At 38.4% G+C, this 22,449-nt stretch overlaps 2 protein-coding genes across 6 annotated transcripts in view; one reads left to right on the top strand and one right to left on the bottom strand.

Moving 5' to 3' along the window:
- LOC136029496 (uncharacterized) overlaps nt 1–10,337 on the bottom strand; it is a 58,382-nt gene extending 48,045 nt beyond the window's left edge. Inside the window, exon 1 of the mRNA XM_065707934.1 lies at nt 9,907–10,337. Within this exon, the coding sequence (XP_065564006.1) occupies nt 9,907–9,993 (87 nt within the window). The 5' untranslated portion in view covers nt 9,994–10,337. The remainder of the gene's footprint in view (nt 1–9,906) is intronic.
- Nucleotides 1–22,449, top strand: part of LOC136029500 (enolase-phosphatase E1-like) — a 539,221-nt gene that overhangs the window by 9,427 nt on the left and 507,345 nt on the right. For all 5 annotated transcript variants that reach the window (XM_065707944.1, XM_065707941.1, XM_065707940.1 and 2 more), the window contains exons 3-4: nt 1,850–1,951; nt 10,410–10,600. In XM_065707944.1, coding sequence (XP_065564016.1) covers nt 1,850–1,951; nt 10,410–10,600 — 293 coding nt within the window. The remainder of the gene's footprint in view (nt 1–1,849; nt 1,952–10,409; nt 10,601–22,449) is intronic.

Raw genomic sequence — 22,449 nt, 5'->3', positions numbered from 1 at the left:
TCCTGTTTGGTTCTTTGCTGGCAAAGACTGGTCCTTCTGTGAACAACGAATTGTGTAGCCTGCCAGATGATGAGAAAAGCTGGTTGATGAATATTTTCAAAATACCATAGATCTACCTTTATCAGTATGTAAATTAGCACATCCTTTAAACAATAGCAGAAACATGATAATAAATTTTCCAGAGGCTCTATAGAAGCTAGGTCTTATCCCGTAATAACTGGAGAACTGGGATAGGGTAAACCATGTTCTAGAATCTCAGGGTTCTAAAGCTTGGTCAATCAGCAACAGGTTAAAGAAGAAAACTGTTCAAAAATCAGAAGCTGTTTTCGAAAACTACTCAATTTTTTTTCCTAAACTTTGGCAGAATTTGACAGTCCAATAATCAAACTTTTTTTTCTAATAACGTTATAAAAAATGATGTTGCAAAGGCCCCAAATTTCCCTGAAAGGAAAAATTACGCATCTTAATCACTTTCCAAATATGATTTGCAACAGTGGAAGCATATTCATGTTTACTGTATTTGGAAACAACTGCAGTCATGCTATTATGATGTGTTATATTGGTCAAGCACAAATTGTCTGATTATGCTTATTTTTAGAGCCCCTCTCTATACTATACATTATAATTACCTGTTGCAGTCTTAATATAAACTTAGTATAGTATCTTTGTTGCTAACCTAAATAGTTTGTGAAACTATAAGAGAGAAAACTCCTGCGGTTTAACAAGCATCCATTACTGATTGAAAACTAGTGCTGCTACTGGCAGTACTGTATGATCAATCAAGCTAAATAGAACCCTAGTTTTTACTTATTAAAATTTGTATACCAATTAAAGGTGTCAAATGTAAATTGTAATTAAAAGAAAGAGAAATTAAATAAAAAGGGATTACTTTTCTGATTTTGTTTTTTTTTTATTTGGCTTTATGATTTTGCTGGTTAATGCTATATGATGTTTGTTTCTTTGTTCTTGAAGGGCCAGCTTGATTTTCCTTTCTTATCAGTTCCAGAGAATCTTTAGACCTACCTATGTCCTATTGCTGCTTATATGAATTTTTTTTCTAGTTTTAAAATAGCTGTGCTTAGACTGAAAAAAATTTCTTTGTATTTGAAAAATCATCATTATTAGAAGTAACTGAAACTATTTTCTTAAATGTCCAATTTTGGGATGTTGTACAAATTTTTTTTGACAAATTGGTCGATTGGTTTATGTCAGATCTAAATTTTACTTTAATTTTCAGGGTGATAAGCCCCTTTTTCGTTGAAATATAACATAATTAGTAAAAAAAAAGTCTCAGAAAAGCAATATGACAAGATAAGTGTAGCCACTGTTTTCTAGCACCTCTCATATAGCAGGTTTCATTAGCAGGAGTTCTTTTGATACTATATGAAACACATGTGGAAATAGGTAAATCCTGCAGAGTTAAACGTTAAAGGGCCGCTAAGGTTTGCTATATCAGTTAGCAGCATAGTCCTCTACCAACCTTATAACTAGCACCCCTTAAAAGTAACACTTCCAAGTGTTTTTGAATCCGTTGCTTCAAGGATATCTTTCCATTCTGGACGAGTTAAACTGTAGAAGTTCCTTAGATCAGACTGGTTTGCTCTGGGTGGTGTTTTCGCATCTGCCTCTGCAAAGGATTTTGGACTACTTTGCTTTTCAGAATCTCTTAATTCTAGTGGGCCTTTACCTAAACTTTTCGTTATTCTAAAGTTTCTGCGTTATCGTTGTTTTTTTTGTACAGTAATTATTCTCTGTTGTGGGTTTTTAGTTTGATCATGTTTTTTGGATTTCTTTTTTTCTTCCTTTGATGTTTTTTGTCTTTAATGTTCATTTTACATTTGTGTTTCAGGATATTCTTTTCCCTTTTGCCAGAAGTGAAGTCGAAAAATTCCTTCGTAGCAACTGGAACTCGGAAAATGTAAGAGAGTGCATCAATTCTTTAAGAAACCAGGTAAAATGAAGTTTTTTATGCTGTTAGTGATATTTATGGAATTGGGTATTGCCCGTTTCTTCTCTGTAATGTTAAGTTGTCAATGATCCTTTAATAAATTATTTTAAATTATTTGAAACTCCAATTATTAGAAAACAATAGATCATAATATAGTAAATGCATATTGATGCATTACCAATATTATTTTGAGTAGTAGCTTGGTAGATATTTCAAATTTGAATAGCCTTTTGAGTCAGACACAGGGGTTTCGTAAGGGTAATTCCACTATGCATTAAACGTAGGTAACGCACCTATGTCTATTTTCATTGACATTAGAAAAGCATTTGACACGGTTGACTACCAAGTATTGCTTCGTTGAATGAGAAATCTTGGAATAAACGGGGTTTTTCTAAGATAGTTTGATAGCTATCTTTATGGTTGGTCCCTTCAAGTCGTTTAAAATAATGTAGTCTCATCGTTTTTCCCTGTGAATTTCAGTGTACCTCAGGGCTGTGACTGGACCCTTTACTTCATCTAGTTTACTGGGCATGATGCGCTTTTATCTGCAGGAAATATGTTCTACTTCTTTTGCGGATGACACTGCGCTAACAGTATTTGCAAAATCAGTCGGTGGTTTAATGGTAAAAGCTAATAATGCTCTCAAAAGACAGGAGGTGTTTACGAGTTTAACTTTGCTGTGCGTGAACATAAAGAAAACGTTTTTACTGACATTCTTTAGAGTGAGTTATTCTGTTGATGTAAGTAGAAAAGTCCTATTGTGTGAAAAGCCTATTTTACTAGTTAAATCACTGCGGTACCTTGGCTTCCATACTGATTCTATCTTTCGTGGAAGCATCATAGCGACATTAATTCCGGCAAAATTGCACGTGGAGTGGGCAGTCCCAGAAGACTGGAGCAGATTCTGCCAGAACCTACATTTCTCACTGTATATTTTGCAATAATCTACCCGCATATATCATACGGATGTTTATTTTAAAGCCGAAATTTATGTTAATTACAAGCCTGTGGGAATTCTACAAAATAAAGCAGCAAGAATAATTGGGAAGTACGTGAAAAATGTTAAACACACCAGTACATGCTTTAAGTCTCTAAGGCTACTTAATGTTGGACAGATAAGGGACTATCAAGCGGCGATGTTTGTGTTTAATTATGTGCATCTTCTAGTCCCGGAAACATTTAATGAGTTTTACGTTTCAGAAGTTCTGTTCATGATACAAGAATAGATACAAGAAGATGTAATAACTTGGTTGTCAATATTGAAAATAGAGTAAGATCTGGTTTTAGTTTGAAGCACATTGGTCTTTCTGTATGGAATTCGCTTCCAGTGAGTGTTAGGGCCATTGAGCACCTCTCAAAGTTTAAAAAAAAGATTAAAAGAGTATTTATTGGGGAGTTAGTTTTTTGGAGGGGGTGTAGTGGGTTATAGGGCTAGAGACAGGAGTGGGTTGAAGGGGCTGGGGTGGATGGAGTTGTATTTGGATGGTGGGCGTTGCCCAGGAGGATTTGAGAAAAGGTGATTGTCTTTTTTTCTTTTCTTTTTTCTTGTTTCATTATTGTTTTAATTAGTCTAGGATATTTATGTTTTTTTATTATTACTATTAATTTAGGATACCTTTAGGAATGTTTATTTAGTCAATCGCTACGCGTTAGAAAATTGAAATTTCTCCCTAGAGTAATGATTTATATCTGTGATAGTTTATTTCAAGGAAAGAATGTAAATATCATAAAAATGAAGGTACAGACAACATGAATTTCTTAAAATAAATCTTCAGTGAGTTCCAAATCTACCGTATGAGGAAGTGATGTGTATGATTGTGAGGAATGTAGCTAAAATACTTAGAATTTAATTGAAAAAAGCAAATCAAACTAAAAAGCTGAATTTATCGTCTTCTATTTATGAAATGAATGAATATATCGAATTTAATTTTTAGTCTGATGAACAGTGTGGGGATGCACACAGGACACACGGATACATTTATATATATATATATATATATATATATATATATATATATATATATATATATATATATATATATATATATATATATATGTATATATATATATATATATATATATATGTATATATATATATATATATATATATATATATATATATATATATATATATATTTACATGTACGTTCATAAGCATTCATACACAAATAATAACCCTCCTTTGCAACCCATTCAAAATGAATAAAGTTAAGAGCAATGAGAGAAACTTATAAGTCCAGCTGATAAGTCTGTCCACTCGTTGGGTACTTCTAGCCATTCACCGGATTCAGTCTAGTTTTTTTTACCCATTAAGGCAATCATATTGAATTATTGGTGTTTTCGTTACTTTAGTGTCAGCTACAGAGGGGTTCTTGGCCTGCCTTTAGAAGCTGATTATGGTAAATGCTGCAAGGAACAGGCTCTTGACTTTTTGAGGGTTACCATCATCTTTGCTGAATATAATGCTATTGTTTACTTTTTATTTTTACGAAGAAATGGCATCTACTGTCTGGTTTACTGTATGGGGTAATGCTGACCACAATGGGTAATATTAGTATGGGCCAAGTATGAATACTAGTTGAATACTAAACTTGAGAGTTTAAAATTTGACAATGTGGAAGATGGATGGAATAATTTCAGAAAAACAATTTGTGAAGTTGCTGATGGTGTCTTAGGGAAGAGTGCTAAGGCTGCAACTAGGAATATTAGTGAAAAAGCTTCTGGTTTAATAGAGAGTAGAAGGGGTTTGTATAAGAATTATCTGAGTGATAGGTCGTATGAAAACAAAAGGAATATAAAGAAAGTGGAGAAAGCATTAAAATATGAACTAAGGAGATGTGAAGTGGAGGCCATGGATAAAATTGCTGAGGATCTGGAAGATGCGGCTAAACGGCATAATAGTAAAATATTATACTGGCATGTTAATAAATTGAAAGGGAGTAGCCAATCCAGACTAGTCCCAGTTAAAGATAGAAATGGGGCCACAATTAGTGATAAGGAAAAAGTTAAAGAAAGATGGGTGGAACATTTTGAGAATGTGCTAAACCGAGATACAGTTGCAGGAAAAGATACAGATGAAAATGAAAAAGTTTGTAATACCTTGGATGTGAAGGAAGATTTGTTTAGTGAGGAAGAATTAGTGACAGTACTAAAAGGATTAAAAAATAATAAGGCTCCAGGTGATGATAGTATGATTAATGAGTTTCTTAAATATGGTGGCTCTGAGGTTAGGAATAAGCTACTGAAGATTATGAACATGATTTTTGAAAAAGGGGAAGTACCCAATGATTTTAAGAAAACCTTAATTAAACCACTGTATAAGAAAGGTGACAAGAGTGAGTGTCGTAATTATCGAGGCATTAGTCTGGTCTCTGTAGGTAGCAAATTACTGAGTAATATGATACTTTTTAGACTGAGAGATGCTGTAGACAAAGTTTTAAGGGAAGAACAATGCGGTTTTAGAAAAGGTAGAGGATATGTCGACCAAATTTTCACTCTTGGGTTAATAATTGAGAAGTCCCTTCGTTTTCAAACACCTTTGGTCCTCAGTTTTATCGATTATGAGCAAGCCTTCGATTCTGTTGATAGAAGAGCGATAACAAAGGTCTTATGGTTATATAGTATACCAGAAAAATACATTAAAGTGATTTGTGCTATGTACGAGAATAATACTGCTGCGGTTAAGGTAGGAAATGAGGTTAGAAACTGGTTTTGTATTAAATCAGGAGTTAAGCAGGGTTGCGTTCTGCCCCCCTTTATATGGATCATCTTGATGGACTTCGTCTTAAGGAGCACAGGAAAGGCAATTGGAGACCACGGAATCAAATGGGGAAGAAAAACGCTCCTGGACTTAGATTAAGCTGATGATTTAAGCATATTAGATGAAAGTGTGAGCAAAATGAATGAATTTTTAGAGTTTTTGCGAGTTCAGGGGCAAAAATAGGCTTGAAAATTAATGTTAAGAAAACTAAGTCACTAAGGCTAGGAATAAGTGAAGATGAACAGGTGACATTAGGTAACGAAAAGATTGATCAGGTTGGGAGCTTCAGTTACCTTGGTAGTATTATTAGTAAAGATGGTGGGAGCAGTGAAGATGTTAAAAGGAGAATAGCTTAGGCTCAGGGTGTTTTTTCACAGTTAAAAAAAGTTTGGAAGAATAGAAAGATAAGTCTGTAAACCAAGATTAGAATATTGGAAGCTACAGTGATGACAGTGGTCAAATATGGCTCTGAAGCATGGGCGCTCCGAAAAGCAGATGACAATTTACTAGACGTTTTCCAGAGAAATTGCCTACGGATTGTTCTGGGTACCCGGCTGACTGACCGTATTTCAAACAGTTGGCTGTACGAAAAATGTGGTTCAATCCCGCTTTCTAGGGCTTTAATGAAAGAAAGGTTGAGATGACTAGGCCACGTTCTACGGATGAAGGATGACAGATTACCGAAGATTGTCCTTTTTGGCCAACCGTTTAGGGCTACACGGAAAGCAGGTCGTCCTTGTCTGGGTTGGGAGGATGTCATAAATAAAGATTTAAAGGAAATGGGAACTTCCTGGGAGGGTGTAAAGAGGGAGGCTTTAAATAGATTAGGTTGGAGGAGGAGCGTGCGTAGCTGTGTTGGCCTCGGGCGGCTTGGTGCTGCAGTGAGTCATTAGTAGTAGTAAGTATTGCTAAACCTGATCTTTTTGTACGGGCCTACCATCCATGAATTTGGTAAACATCTAATTGCCGGTTCTATCTGCATATCATTCAGTGTTGGGAAATATTTAAGTAAATAAAAGTACTTAAGTAATTACCAAAGTAAAAATCTGAGTGCTTGTACTCTGCTTAAGTAAAAAGTTTCTAAAGTACTTAACACTTGTACTTGAGTAAAAAATTGAAATACTTAAGGGTACTTATGTACTCGAGTACGTTCTTCATGGCACAGAAAAATTATACTGGCATTACATAGGGCGATGCGACGAATTGAGGTGCTTGTATATTAGCGGATGAATGGATTTTAGTCTTTGAGAACAGTGGCTCCTGGCCCGGCGCGAAATTTCAAAAAAGGAGGCTATCATGGCGGAACTACCATATATATTGAACGGAAAGTTTTTTTGATAAATATGATAAACAGTAAGAACAAAAGGAAATCAAGTAGCTAATGAACTTGTAGGCTCACTTTTGCGGTCGTCTGAAGCTGAAGATAATACTGGCCCTGATATAGCTCACCTTCTAAAAAAGTTAAGGGAGATTTCTTTGCTGCAAGACCGCTGAAACTGACACAGTCAAAAGTGAATTTTTTGGCACTGGACTATATTTTGGATGAGATGTGACCCCTGTACACTGTTGAGAAGCCGTCGTTAAAAAAAAAAATAAGGCAATACAATGCCGTAGTTTTGCAATTAGTTGAGCGTTAATGTGGCAATCACTCGATGATATAGAATCAAATTGTTTTATCATCAATTATAAAAGAAACAATCAATAGGCTTTATGTTTTGAGGCTTCAGTACTTCAGCCCGTACATGCTTGTAGTTTCAGAAATAGCGGCGTAGGTTTTGCTAGATTTTATGTTTTGAAGGAAAATAGTGAAACATCGACTTATACGCATTGTGTATTTAACAACTAACCACATTGAATAGGTTCGGGAAATAAGGAATAGAGTTGTTTTTTTGGAACATAGCGCATTTTGGGAGTCAAATAGTTCGTTGTAACGAAGTTTAAGTAAGGAGTTTAAAAAGAATCGTTTTTTATGCTTATTTTAAATATACAAGTTTTATCAAGTTTAGTCCTTTCCATCAAAAGTTACGAGTCTGAGAAAATTTGCTTTATTTTCAACAAAGGGGGAAACACCCCCTAAAAGTAGAATCTTAATGAAAATCACACCATCAGATTCAACGTATCAGAGAACCCTACTGTAGAGGTTTCAAGCTCATATCTGCAAAATTCTGGAATTTTCTAGTTTTTGCCAGAAGAAAGATCACGGATATGTGTTTATTTGTTTATTTGTTTTGTTTTTCCAGGGGGGGGGGTCGTGTCGACCCAGTGGTCCTAGAATGTCACGAGAAGACTCATTCGAACGGAAATTAAACTTCTAGTGACCAAAAATTTTAGGGCAACTAGGCCCCCTTTTATGCTCATTTTTGTTTTTTCACGGCTTGTTTTTTTTTTCAACTGAAAGTAAGGAAAAACATTAAAACTTAAAACGAACAGAAGTTATTACGTATATGAGGGGGTTGCCCCCTTCTCAGTACCTCACTCTTTACGCTAATGTTTCACTTTTTGTTCAAATTATCTAAGAATGACTCCTGACACAGAAGGACCGTTTAATTAGAATAATAAGCTTAATTTAAATTCACAAACATTTTAGCGCAAAGAGCGAGGTACAGAGGAGGGAGCAACTCTATCATATACGTAATAACCACCAAAAGAAAAATCTGAGAAAATGGCGCTTCAAACAGTTCGTGGTAACGAACTGTAAGCAAGGAGCGACCCGGCTCAATAGTAACCAAAACTGTTAAAAAACGTTTTTTAAAAAAAGATTTTGATACCAGTAGAAATATTAAAAGAATCAGCTTTTTATGCTGAATTCAAATATAAAAAAAAAAATATTAAGTTTAGTCTTACCCATCAAAGGTTACAAACCTGGGAAAATTTTCCTGATTTTTGAAAAAAGGGGAAAACAAAATCACACTATCAAGCTCAGTGTATCAGAGAACCCAACTGTATAGGTTTCAAGCTCCTATCTGCAAAAACGTGTGTGTGTTTTTTTTCAGAAAAACATCACGGATGCGTGTTTTTTTCCTCCGGGAGTATCTTATCAACCCAATTGTCCTAGAATATCATAGTAGGGCTCATTTGAACGGAAATTAAAAGTCCTTTCTAAGTGACCAAAAAAATTGGAGGACAAATAGGCCACCTCCCCCGCCACTTTTTTCCCCAAAGTCGTCCGATTAAAATTTTAAGGTAGGTATTTTGTTCATCATAGTTGAAAGGCCCAATAACTATGCCTTTGGGTATAACATGAACCCCCCGCCCCCTCCTCACAGTCCCAGGGGAAAGGTTTTCTCCTGGAGGAAGGTTGATTCATGCATACATTTTTGGGTAGGGGGGGGACGAATTTCTGCTGGGGGGGTTTTCCACGAGAAGTGAAGTTTCCAGGGAGTGAACTTGTCAGGAGAAATTATACACTGCGGGAATTTGTCGGAATTTTTATACAAAATTCTTTTTATATGTCTTCCTTTTTCTTTTCTCGTCTCAATTTTACACACGATTAGTTAAGAGTTATTGTCCGGTGTAAATTTTCACCAGGATTGAATTGTTTAGAGGATATTTCCATTGTGAGGGTTGTTTCTCCCGGGAGGTGGGGTTGTGATTCCTGTGATTATTTAAAAAAAGATCAGAAATTAAATGTATAAAAAAAAATTTCTACTGAAAGTAAGAAGCTATATTAAAACTTAAAACGAACAGAAATTGTTCCGTATATGAAAGGGGCTTTCACCTCCTCAACGCCTCGCTCTTTACGCTAAAGTTTGACTCTTTCTTACAGCTCTGTTTTTTAGAACAATAAAAACTTTAGCGTAAAGAACAAGGCGTTAAGGAGGGGACAGTCCCATTAATATCTGGAATAATTTCTGTTGTTCTAAGTTTTAATGTCGCTCCTTACTTTCAGTACAAAAACTCGTTTTTGTATCTAATATCTTCAAGCAACGTATCCTCTTTTTTGTTTTTGTTTTATTTTTCTTTTTTGTTAAAAAAAAAAAGTTCTTCTTGAACCAACAAATTTTTGATGAAGTGTTGACACCTATGAATTCAATCAATGGTACGGGTTGCCTTAGCAACGTAAATCTAGTTTATAACTTGTCTTCAACCCAGATGTCGTAAATGATATGCTACTGCCTTTGATCACTCTCTTAACTCCTTTAGAGCGTTTTCTAAGCTGCTCATAGCTACACTGGCTCCAAAGACAGTCAAATCTTACTTTAGACCGTTGCTCGGCCCGTACCACGGGATTATCCAGGGGACCATCATGCCACTGCCAATTTGAAGCTGTGATGATTCCTCCCATTGAGGCCGAAAGGGGGATGTAGAGGTTTCGCAAATTGTTGCTGTAGATATATCAAGGGTGTTTCAGGTCCTCGCAAGGCTCTCCATAATGTAGAAAAAAGAATAAGAATATCATTGTTTATGCTTATATCTCCCAAATTTGTAATAGCCTACTCTTTTGGTTACATAATAGTTACCAATAGATTCTATCCATAGTTGAACCTCTCTGAAATGAAGTTGAACCTCATCGAAAAAAGAAGCCTGACTGTCTTAATTGACAAACAAAAGTCACTTCTAATTTATTAAGCAGTGGCAAAATCGGTAAAAGCATTCCAAGAAAATCAACTATATGCTTATTACTTGATCAGCAGCTAGTAATGTCAAATTCCTCTATGAAAATGTTCTGCCAAAAAATAAATCTCTTGTTTATTATTTTAGGCAAAAGAAGATCTTAGTGCTGGAATGGAAAGTATTGTTGAAATCCCAGAGAATGCTTTTGAAGAAACTTTGCAGTGCGTCTTGAATAATATATATAAGATGATGGACATAGATAGGAAAGTAAAAGCCCTGAAAACTCTGCAAGGATACGTTTGGATTGGTGGCTACAAGGAAGGTGTGCTGAAAGGACAGTAAGTCTGGGATTAGTGTAAAGGAAAGGGTAAGGGTACTATGGTAATATGCTTTGAAATCGAATTGCAAGGTTAAAATTTGCTCCGAGAAGCGGCAGCTCTACGTCATAACATCAGTGGATCCGTAAGCCTTCTTTTGTGACTGTATATATTCTGTATATTTCTCAATAACTATTGGTTAATAGCAATGTTTGGTGTGTTATTGCACACCTGCAGTTTCCACTTACTTTATTGAATCTAAAATGTTTGTCGAAAGAGTTGCTTCTTATCCACAATCGATAACACAAAACTTGAGGTCCAATCATAGAGACACAAGTATGTCCGACGTAAAAACACATGGTATCTCAGAACTAAAGCTACACTATTGTCAGTTAATTTAGAAAATCATATTATTTATCAGAACATTTATTGTACTAGCATTCAAATTAATATGTAAATTAAAAAGGCACCAGAAATTGTTGGGCAAAATACGAACCGAAAGATGTGTTTTGGGTGACAAGGAGAAACAAGGGAGATGGGTCGAAGAGATTGCAAGTGCACAATTGGAATCCTTTTAAAGGACAGCTACCCTTAATTGGGCGACTTACTGAGCGACTCTACCTTCGAACCTCCTCAGGTACCCCACATACTGATGGGATCAGTTTGGGGAATGGGGCTGAGGATGAAGGTATCCCATCAGACTGATGGGATCAATCTGGGGAATGGGGTGGAGGATTTAGTCGTCCCCTTTAAAATGCCTCACAATGATGATTCAATTAAAGGGGCAGGTGCAGCCATTCCTATTATCAAGGGAAAAGGTACTGCCTACGATGCCTGGCCCCAGTTTTCTGGGGCACATGGTCCCAGGGTCGCCCGGAACTGTGGCAAATCCCAGTCTCCGTCCTCCACGAGGTTGTCGTGGAAGCCCCTACTTCTCTACCATGAGGGCTGCGGGGGAGTAATATAGAAGTACATTTCCAGACCAAATCTGGTAGAGGACGGGTTAAATGTTGTCAGTCGAAGGCAACAACTACCAAAGGCGTCCCCTTTAAGGTGGCTGGCATCCTCCTAACAACTGTCCAGGGTGTAACAAGTCAGGTTTAATGGTTACACTCTGAAACTAGCCTGACGGTTGGGGCTTAGGAGTAAAATAAGCCAAGACGGACAATGGCGAATATTATAGGATGTATGAAACGCGAGAAGTGTCTCGCGTTTGGAAGATACGCCAGTACCGAGTCCATTACTCCTAGTAGGCACCTCCCTCCAAATAGGGGCCCCGGGAAAACGTTATGGTGTGTCGGAAAGGAAAGAAATGGGGAGGAGCACCCTGGATCCCCATATATTCGAGAGGACTTGGTCCTACCACTGCTCAAGACCGTAGTGGTGTCCCTACCTACACTCCGATCTAATGACAATATTGGATATTCCTGCCATAACGGCTGATGGTGCCTACAGTACCGAAACCAATACGAGTAAGAATAATACGAATAAAAGCCGCCCATCCTGGCCTCGGGGGACTGGCTTTCATAGTATTGAGGTCCCTGCCTCTAGTACCCCAAGTGTATCGGTACCGACTACTCTTCCTAATTTGTCTGGCCAAGCTACAAGTAGCGCCGACACTATTATGTGCCCCATTTGCCATTTATCATTTTTGCCCAGGGGTTTTTCAAACCATATGAGATTAAAACATCCTGCCGCCCCTATCCCTCTAACCAAGAGAGAAAAGTGCCCAGTTTACCACATGGCAATCGATTGTCTGAGTGACCACCTGACAGCAGATCATCCCGAGCATTTCGCTTACGGGATCGATGGCTGTCAGCTTGGGTTTGCGACAAAAAGTGGGCTCTCCCAGCATCAATGTCAAATGCATAAAGATGAGTATAATCGCAGAATTGTGATCCCTAAGTCGGGCGCTTGGTTGGGCGAAGAATGCAACTTGGTTGCTGAAGAAGAAGCCCGTATAATTCTTAGTAATAAGAGTAAACCCCTTTCTGGAAGCGAAATTTGCAAGCTTTCGGCAAATGCCGTCCCTGATAGAACCTTCGACTCGTACAAGGGTCGTCGACGTAAAGAGGACCATCAATTTTTAGTGGCTGAGGCTATTAAGAGGCTTGCCTCCCGATCCAGCACACAACCGACGTCCCCAGTTCTCCACCCTCTATGTACCAATCCTGACGAACCCCAGAGTCGTCGTATAGATAGTGATGACCATTTGCCTAGTTGCCCTGCCCCAGGTGATCAGATTATTCCACCCCAACCCCCTAGAAGATCCACCAGATTAAAAGGTATCCATAAAGAAGTTATGTTTCCCAGCGTTCTCCCGGCCCCATTTGAATGTGCTTCGAATGTTGAAACCCCCTGCAGCTCTACCTCAACTTACCCTTCTCAACTAATTATCCCTGGTGATGACCAACTGCCTGTCCCTCAACCTATCAGACGTGTTACCAGATTTAGTAACCGATTAAGACTAGTTGAACCTAATAATGTCGACCATCATTTAAGATGGACCATCTTATTGTTCCCCCAAGTTCCAGTAGATGTCCCCCTCCCGATGATAGAATATTGACCAGGAGCCCCTCGACAAGAATGTCAAAGTCCCTCTATATTAGACCCACCTTTGACTACACCCGATAAGCCCTTGGGCCCTACTCATCCGGCTGTCAACCGCATTCAACGACTCTGGAAGAAGAACCCATTCTCTGCAGCCAGTGCCGTATTAGATATCTCAAAGAAACCAGGCGTGGTTGACTTATCAGCGTTTAAAAGATTTTGGACTGACATCTTCGAGAGTCCATCACCCCCAGACACGGAACCTCCTATTTCAATTGGTAATAGAAATGATTTATCATCATTATGGAGCCCTTTTGAAGTGCCTGAAGTCATTAAGCTTCGTCCGTCGGGAGATCCATCTCCTGGACCTGATAGCCTACATATTGAGGATTGTACCTAATTCGAGTACGAGGCCCTGACAGTCATCCTCAATGCTGTCTGTTTCCTTCGGATCACCCCCAAGGCCTTCCAGAAATCTCGGACCGTTTTTCTTCCTAAAGTTAACGGGGCTACAGACCCCGCCGAGTTCAGACTTATCTCAATTTCTTCTATGTTACAACGATGGCTCCACCGAGTCATCGCTGCCCGACTCGCTAAGTGTGTTGAACTCTCCCCTGCACAAACTGCCTTTTCTCAAATTGACGGCTCACTTGTTAACAGTCTCATCATCGACAGCGTTATCAAGCCAGGAATTCCTTCAAACCGGTGATTCTTCGTGCCTGTAAAGCACAAGGCTTACCGCCTCCATTTCTTGAATATATCCAGTCGATATACCAAGATACTGCATCAATATTGGAGCTTCCTAATGGCAGAGGACTGAATTTTGCTAGGCTTAACAGAGGCGTTAAACAAGGGGATCGCTTAAGCCCCACTCTCTTCAACCTTGTGGCGGATGAGGCTCTGAGAGCTATTTCCCACGGGGTGGGTTTCACAATAAATGGTACCCTGATACCTGCTCATGTGTATGCCGACGACCTGATCCTCGTGTCCTCTACAAAGGTCGGCCTGCAGATGTCTGCGGGTATCATAGTTGGAACCCTGAAGAAAAGAGGCTTAAATATTAATGGAGCCAAGAGCACCTCGTTGGGCGTGGAGACCCACCCTAAATCCAAGAAGGTTAAGTTTGCCACAGCTTCGTTCATAATGGTTGATAATGCCCCGGTCAAAGCTCTGGGCATTGACTAAGCGGTGTCATATTTAGGTGTTGATATTGCTCCATATGGGGTTAAAACCCACCAACACAAAGCAATCTCAAGGAACTCCTCATTAAGCTTAGGAAGGCCCCCTTAACCCCCCATCAACGGTTGTATTGCGTGAAAAATTTCATTATTCCCAGGTTTGTCCACCAGTTAACGCTTAGTCCCTTTTCAGCAGGATCGTTAGCTGCTCTAGACAAGACCATAAGGTCATCAGTAAGAATGTTTCTTGACTTACCACACGACGTCCCTAATGCGTATCTACATGCAAGAGTAACTGATGGTGGCCTCGGTATTCAAGATCCGAGGCTATCGATCCCCCGCATACGAGCCAGTCGTATAACCAAAACCCTCCAAAGGGTGTCAAACTTCGAATTCCCTCATCCTTTCCTTGCCGTTTGGAGAACTATATCAATGGATAAACACCGAAATTATCTATGAAGATTGTTGAAAGTTGAAAATGACCACGTTATGTCTAAGACGCGGTACGATAAGTATCATGCTAACCAGCTCTATAAGTCGGTTGACGGAGCAGCCCTTAAGGCATTGGGTCTTTTCCCTTATCACAAGGTTGGGTTGATAAGCCGCCCGCTGATATAGATAGCAGGCGGTATATAAGAATGGTTCATCATAGGATCAACGCCATTCCAACTCGTATTAGAATGGCCAGAGGACAAGACCTTCCGAGAATATGTAGAAGTGGTTGCCTCGTGCCTGAGTCGGCAAATCATGTATCAATGGGGTGTGTAAGAACGCATCCCAATCGGATCAAGAGGCATGACTGTGTCCGCGACATAACCGCCAAATGGTTAGAACAAGATGGTTATAGAGTATTAAAGGAGCCTTCCTTTACCATCCTGACCCCTGGCACCAATAGAGCCAATGGACGTTGGAGACCCGATATCCTTGCAATAAAAGGCAAGGATGGGTTTATCTTCGACGGCCAGGTAAGAGCTGATGGGTATGACCTGGATAAGTAAGATGATGACAAAGTGGAAAAGTACCAGCTAGCCCCTGGGCTAACTGAGACCATCAAGTCCATCCACGACATCGATACCATTAAGTGTGAAGCAATAACCTTTGCTAGACGGGGCAGATTAGTACCAAGTGCTATAAGGCATTAGGGACATACTTTAACCCCCGTCAGCTAGGCTTCTTGTCCAAGATCATTTTATTTGAAGATGTAACTATTTGGTGGGCGTGGAACTCTTCAGTGTGAAGAGCCCCCCATAAGTCGATTTCCCATGGTCCTGTTACCCAACGTAGCTGAGTTGTCACCGAGTGTATACCCCGTACCTGTACCTGATTCCCATGAAGATGTTTCCCCATTTTTTGCCCCCATCGAAGTGTAGCTGAGTTATAGTTTTCCTGTTTCCCTCTTCCCCAGGACGTGTAGCAGAATTCTTCAGTGCGACGAGCCCCCCAACACGAGATTTCCCATGGTCCCGTTACTCAAAGTAGCTGAATTGTCACCGAGTGTTACCCCGTAAATGGTACCTAATTCCCTTTGATGATGTTTTCCCTTTTTACCCCCGCCGGAGCGTAGCTGAGTTGAAGTATCCCATCGTCCCTCTGCTCCATGATGTGTAGCAGTGTATTATAGCCGATTTAGCAGAGTAGAAGTAATCCCCCATCACCCATCGTAGCTAGCAGAAGATGTAATAACCCCTTATCACAAGTAGCTGTAGATGATACAGCTGTGAAATGTAGCTAATATATACCCTTACCTGTAGCAGAGTAGCAGTAATCCCCCAACACCCATTGTAGCAGTAATCCCCCATCACCCATCGTAGCTAGCAAAACAAGTATGTATCCACCTCACATGTAGCAGAGTAGCAGTTATCCCCCATCACTCATTGTAGCCGATTAGAAGAAGTAATGTCCCCTTATCCCATGTAGCAGTTGAGAAGTAAATGTATCCCCCTCACTTGTGGCAGAGTAGCAGTTATCCCCCGATACCCTTTTTTCCTTGTTGAGCGTTACCGTGATTGAGTCTCAAAATTTGGTGCTGATTACCAGAGTATTCTACATGGGCAGTTTAAGAAATTTTGTTAAGTGGCATCGAAGAGTGGTTGTTTTGTGTATTTATTTAATTATGTTTAGTGGAGCGACCATTTTTGGCCCCCCATTGTTTTTTGTAAGGGTAGATCCCCCACCCAAAGAAGGGGAAACTGAATACAAATGATCAATAACCAAATGCCTCGTCATCTAATTAGTGACGCGCACGAATGGATTAACGAGATTCCCACTGTCCCTATCTACTGTCTAGCGAAACCACTGCCAGGGGAACGGGCCTGGTAACGTCTGCGGGTAAAAAGGAACCTGTTGAGCTTATGTTAAGATTATGGGAAGACCCTGTTAAGTAAAAGAATGGGGTACTAGCAGATTTTTGAAGGAACAGGAAGGGTTCAAAAATGCAAAGTTTGAAATATATTAAAACCCCAGAGAAGAATTTCCCCCTCTCACTTTAAAAAAAAAGATATAATCTCATATTTCCCTTGAAAGCTGCATCTTTATCCCCTCTCCCTCTCGTAGGGGATTGTACCTAATCCAAGTTATATGAAATATTAAGAGGCCTTTTTTGAAGAAAATTCTCAGTTTTGAAACCCGTCTTCAATAGAAATAATTCAATTACTACTTAGGCAATTATTAGAGCCATGCCCTTAAAACGCAAAATACACTTACCAAAGTAAAATTTCAAGACAGTATTCTTATCAGAATGGCCATAAATTTTAGTGATGAAAATGAATAGAATTGGTTGTAATGTGCACAAATCTTTCGCTGTCATTTCCTTGTTCTTTTCCTCTTAGGTGCATCTTCCACACCTTGTCATTCTGTTGTTTTTCGACGCCTCCAAGAAGCGTTTTAGTTTCATTATAGGAGCTATCAAATTACCATTAGAGGCAACACTCAAGTGTTGCCTCTAGTAAAGAGCCGTAAGTCTTTAATGTTTTTTTTTACCAGAGCCACTTCATGTAGAAGGATGTTCATATAAACTTCGGAGGAGGCTTATTCGATTGAAAATTGAAAGTTCTAATGGCCTTTTTAATAGTCAAAAATGATCGGAGGGCATCCAGCCCACTCCCATGGCCTTTTCAACTGACTCCCCTTCCCATAACGACATCCGATCAAAATGTGAGATAGCCTTTTTGTACAAAATAATCCAAAAGTCAAATAACTATGCCTCTAGGGCTTCCCCCTAACACACATGCACCCAGAGAAGGGGAAGTAAGTTATGTAAGTTGCCTTTTGTTTAGGTATAGTTTATTTTGGGTCGCCAGAAAGGTTTAGGGTATTAAAGTGAAACTTCCAGGAAATGTTGAGAGGGGGCGTCGAACAAATTCATAATGCATTATGTGCATGCTGGCTGTCAGAAAGGCGTATCAGCAATATCTAAAGAACAGATGAGGGTGTTAAGTTTAAACTTTCAGGATACGTTGAGGGGGAATTGTGAAGAATGAATGGAGGGCAAAAAGCCTCCCTTGTCCCTTTTTAGATGCCTCATTTTCTCAACACAGATCAAAATCTTGAAAAAAAAAACATTTTGTTCGCCCAGGGGCAAGGATTATAAATTATGCAATATTTCTGTTACTTACATGCACGATTTATTATTTGGGAAAGCGGCATTGTTTGTCCCTGAGTGGGTCCAAATAGGTAAGGGCATTAAGGTGAAACTTGGGAATGCTGGGAGGGGAAGTTGAACAAAATGAAAAGCGATTATGAACATTCAGGCTATCAAAAAGTCGTATCCGCACGTGTTTGGAACGGCTAAGGGTATTAAATTGAAACTTTCAAGGACAGTACTGCAACTGTGACTTCTTGCAACTGTGATTACATGCGACTAAGACTATTTTCGAATGCGACTTTGACTACTTGCGACTACTTTCAGGAGATGCTGAAAATTGATTGATTGCAAAAAGAAGTATCACCGATATCGCAGGATGGCTGAGGGCATTCAGCTAAAACTTTCAGTGCATATTGAGGAAGATGATAGAAAGTGCCTATACAACAAAGGGCCCCCTTTGTCGTTTCTAGATTCCCCCTTAACTCTGCTCGAAATTTTGAATTAGCCAATGTATTCAAAATATTCAAAGGCCCAATAGCTATATCACAGGGTACGCCATGTCTCCCACAGACTGGAGGGAAAGGGTTGTAAATAATGCAATTTTCACATTCTTTACATAATTTTATAATTGAAAAGTGAGAATGGTTGATGCTGGGTATGCCCGAAAAGGTAAGTGTATTAAGGTGAAACTTCAGGGAATACTATTGGGGATGTGGGACTAAATCAGAACTCAGAAGACACCATGTACATCCAGGTTATCTCAAGGGCGTATTTGCAATATCTAAGGAACGACCAAGGATATTGCCTTACAACTTTAAGGGACACTACTGCGACTGTAACTGTGATTAAGACCTTGATTTCTTGCGACTGCGAGCATAATTATTTGGGATTTAGACTAAGACTACTTGCGTCTGGGACTGTGACTATTTGTGACAGCTACTACGACCACTTATGACTGCAATTGCGATTGCAACTGTAATTATTTGTGATTGCGACTAAATACCATTATGACTGCTGGTGACTGTGACTGCTATAGACTGCAACTACTTGTGATCGCGATTTGACTAAGGCCATTACTTGCAACTGCGACTGCGGCTACTTTCGACTTCACTTACGACTGCAAATGCGACATTTGGCGGCTACTACTAATAGCATTGTGACTATTACAGCGATTGTGATTCTGACTGCAAATAATACTGCTACTTCTACTGCCACAACTAGAACTATTGAACCAAATCAAACTATTGAACAATATGGCATACTGCATCCAGGTTGTCAAAAGGGCTTATTTGCAATATGTCACGAATGGCTAAGAATATTAAGTTGGAAATTCAGGGAATGTTTGGGGTGATGTTACACTAAATCAAAAGACGCTAGGTGCATCCAAGTTGTAAAAAAGGTGTATTTCGGCGTATCTGTATGAATCTCAGGGGGTATTAAGTTGGAACTTTCATTGAATGCTAAGGGGGATGTCAAACGAAATCAAAATACACTATATGCATCTGGGTTGGCAAAATGGCATATATTCAATATTTCAAGAACAGCCCGGTGGATACAGCAAGGCTGTATCCACCGGGCTTGAAGGGGGTTTGATCCACACACACCCTTCCCCGAGAAATGTTTGTCCGACTCGTAAAAACGTAACAAAAATGAATATAAACAAAATTATTGATATATGTTTTAAGTTTTTTTGTACCCCTCTCCCGAAAAAAAAAATCCTCGATACGTTCTTGGGGAGGAGTATCAAGTTGAAACACTCAGAGAACGTTCGACGTTGAACGTAAAGACATTAAATTATGTGCATCCCAGTTGTTAAAGGAAGTTAGCCACTAAGTCTCAGAAATGACTAAGATCTTTAAGTTGAAAATTTAGTAAATGTCGATTGGATATTGAACTAAATCAAAAGACAACATATGCATCCTGGTTATCAAAATGGCATGTCTGGAACATCTCATGAATAGTTAAGGGAACTAAGTTGAAACTTTAAGAGAATATTGAGTTGGCATGTTCAACCTAATCAAAATACCACTATTATGCATACCAATTGTCGAAAGGCGTATCTGCAGTGTCTCAGGATCAGCTGATAGTATTTAGTTGAAACTTTCAGGGGATGCTGAACTAGATCAGAAGGTACTATGTACATCCAACTTCTAAAAATGATTTGTGCAATATTTCAGGAATAGTTAAGGGCATTAAGCTGAAACTTTCAGAGAATGCTGAGGGGGATGTTGCACTAAATCAACAGACCCTAGGTGCATCCAAGTTTCTTAAAAGGTGTATCTGGGAATATCCGTATTGATCTCGGGAACAGCTACGGTTATTAGTTCAAAACTTTTAGGACATGTTGAGGGGATGTTAAACGAATGAAAAGACACAACATGCATCCAGCCTGTTTATCTTGTTACCCAAGTAACAAGAGTCATATTAAACTTAAGACATACAATAAATGAAGTCCCGTAATAATTATGGAATTTGAATTTGTTAATTTGTTGATTGTGTTGGAAATTCAATTTTACGGAATCTATTGGAATTTGTTCAATTTGGTTCTCGCTGCTTTCTAAACTCCTGTGGTGGTACCTAAGTGCATTAAAAGATTTCGAAATATGTTTTTATTGCCCAGTCCTCGAAATTTTTGAATTGTTTGTTCCTGAACTTAACGTTTGGCTTATTCAATGCAGTGACTTTCTTTGTGGGAAAGGAACAGCTTGATATTTCAGCAACTTTAATCTATGTAGTTTATCTCTACTACTTTCCAATAAAAAGGAATATGAATACATAATAGTCTGGAACAAATTACTGTTGGGTTAGGGCACTTTACTCTTACAAGTGGATTTTACTATTGGTGTGGACTTCAGATGTGAATATTTCAGTTTTTTATTTCTATTAAAATTAAAATAATCCAGAACATTCGTAAATCTGTGTTTTTTCATCGATCGTTGTAACTGTAGTGTCACACTCGCGCAGAATGTTCTTTTTTTCTCCAGAACCAGTTCATTTATTTATTCTTTTTTAATTTCGAAATTATAAAACCCTTTTTTTTTTAACTTTCTACATTAATGTTGCAACGATTTTACTCTATAGTCTTTAAAATTTAATTTTCGAATAATTATAGCATATGTTAGGATAGTCAAAATGATGGTGTTCTGTTCATGTCTTTCATTGGTAAATCAAAATTACAAGTGTTGTTAAAGAGTAGAAAAAAAGCATTTTATACTTTTCTTTTCGTCAAAACTCAAAATCAGGGAACTTGTTCTACAACTAGTTCTAAAAAAGAATAAATGATAGACTTTTGCTGTGAAATCTGACAACTTATTCTTAAACGCCATCTGTTTTTTGTATCTAAGTGTATACTGCATTTTGTTTTTCCTAGTGACACTGTTACAATATACACTACTGCACAGAATTTAAAACATATAGTTCTAGAAAAGAATAAATATTAGCTTTTGCTGAAAATCCTAACTTATTCAAAAATGGCATCTACTTCACTAACTTTCTTTCGCCTCAGCATATACTGCATTATATTTTTTCTAGTAATACTGTTACAATCCAAAGAGCATCACAGACGGTGCGACTTCAAAGAACTAAAAGAACCAGTTCTAGAAAAGAATAAATATTTTTCCTACTTTCTAGAAAAGAATATATATTACGCTTTTGCTCATGTCCGACAATTCGTTTATAAACGCCATCTACTATACCTAATCTCTTCAACCTGAGCATATCCTTTTTTGCTTTTCCTAGTAATATCTTTACAACCTAAACGACTTCGCAGAGGTGACTTTTTTAAAAGCAAGAACGGTCGCTTTTTTTCAAGACGATTGTTTTGTATGCAAACTTTCCGTCTAGGAATTGTTTCTAGACTAACGCAAATTTTTGATGTTTTTTTTTTTTTTTGCAAAAAAAAAACTCATACAAAGGGCTGGATAAACTTTGCGTTTTCAAATAGTTCGTGACAATGTACTGCAACTAAGGAGCGACTCGGCTCAGTAGTAACCGAAAATATAAAAACGGAATTTTCATAACAATTTATATGTCAAAAGAATTGTTTTTTATGCTGATTCAAATATATAAAATTTATTTAGCTTAATTTTACCCGAGGAAAACAATGAGTCCGAGAAAATTTGCCTGATTTTCAAAAAGAAGGGGGGAGAATTCCTCCAAAAAGTCAAGCGATTTTTTGAGTATCACACCATCAGATTCAACAAATCAGAAAACTCTACTGTAAAGGTTTCAAGTTCCTATATATTCAAAATGTGGAATTTTGTTTTGTTTTTCGCCATAAGAAAGATCACGGATGTGCTTTTTTTCTTCTTCTTTTTTTTCAGTAGTGATCGTATCGAACCAATGGTCTTAGAAGATTGGGAGAAGGCGCATTTAATCGGAAAAAAAGTTTTAGCGTAATTTTTAAGTGACTAAAAAGATTGGAGGGCAAATACTTCTCCTCCCACTCCCCTTTTCCTCCAAAGACATCCGATCAAAAATTTTAGATAGCCATTTGGTTCAGCATAGTTCAAAGATCCAATAATTATGTCTTTGGGGATTATAAGTTTCCCCACAGCTCC

This window comes from Artemia franciscana, chromosome 7, assembly GCF_032884065.1.
Source record: "Artemia franciscana chromosome 7, ASM3288406v1, whole genome shotgun sequence".
NCBI lineage: Eukaryota > Metazoa > Arthropoda > Branchiopoda > Anostraca > Artemiidae > Artemia > Artemia franciscana.
Note: the sequence above shows the minus strand (reverse complement) of the source record. Positions and strands in the feature narration are given on the sequence as shown.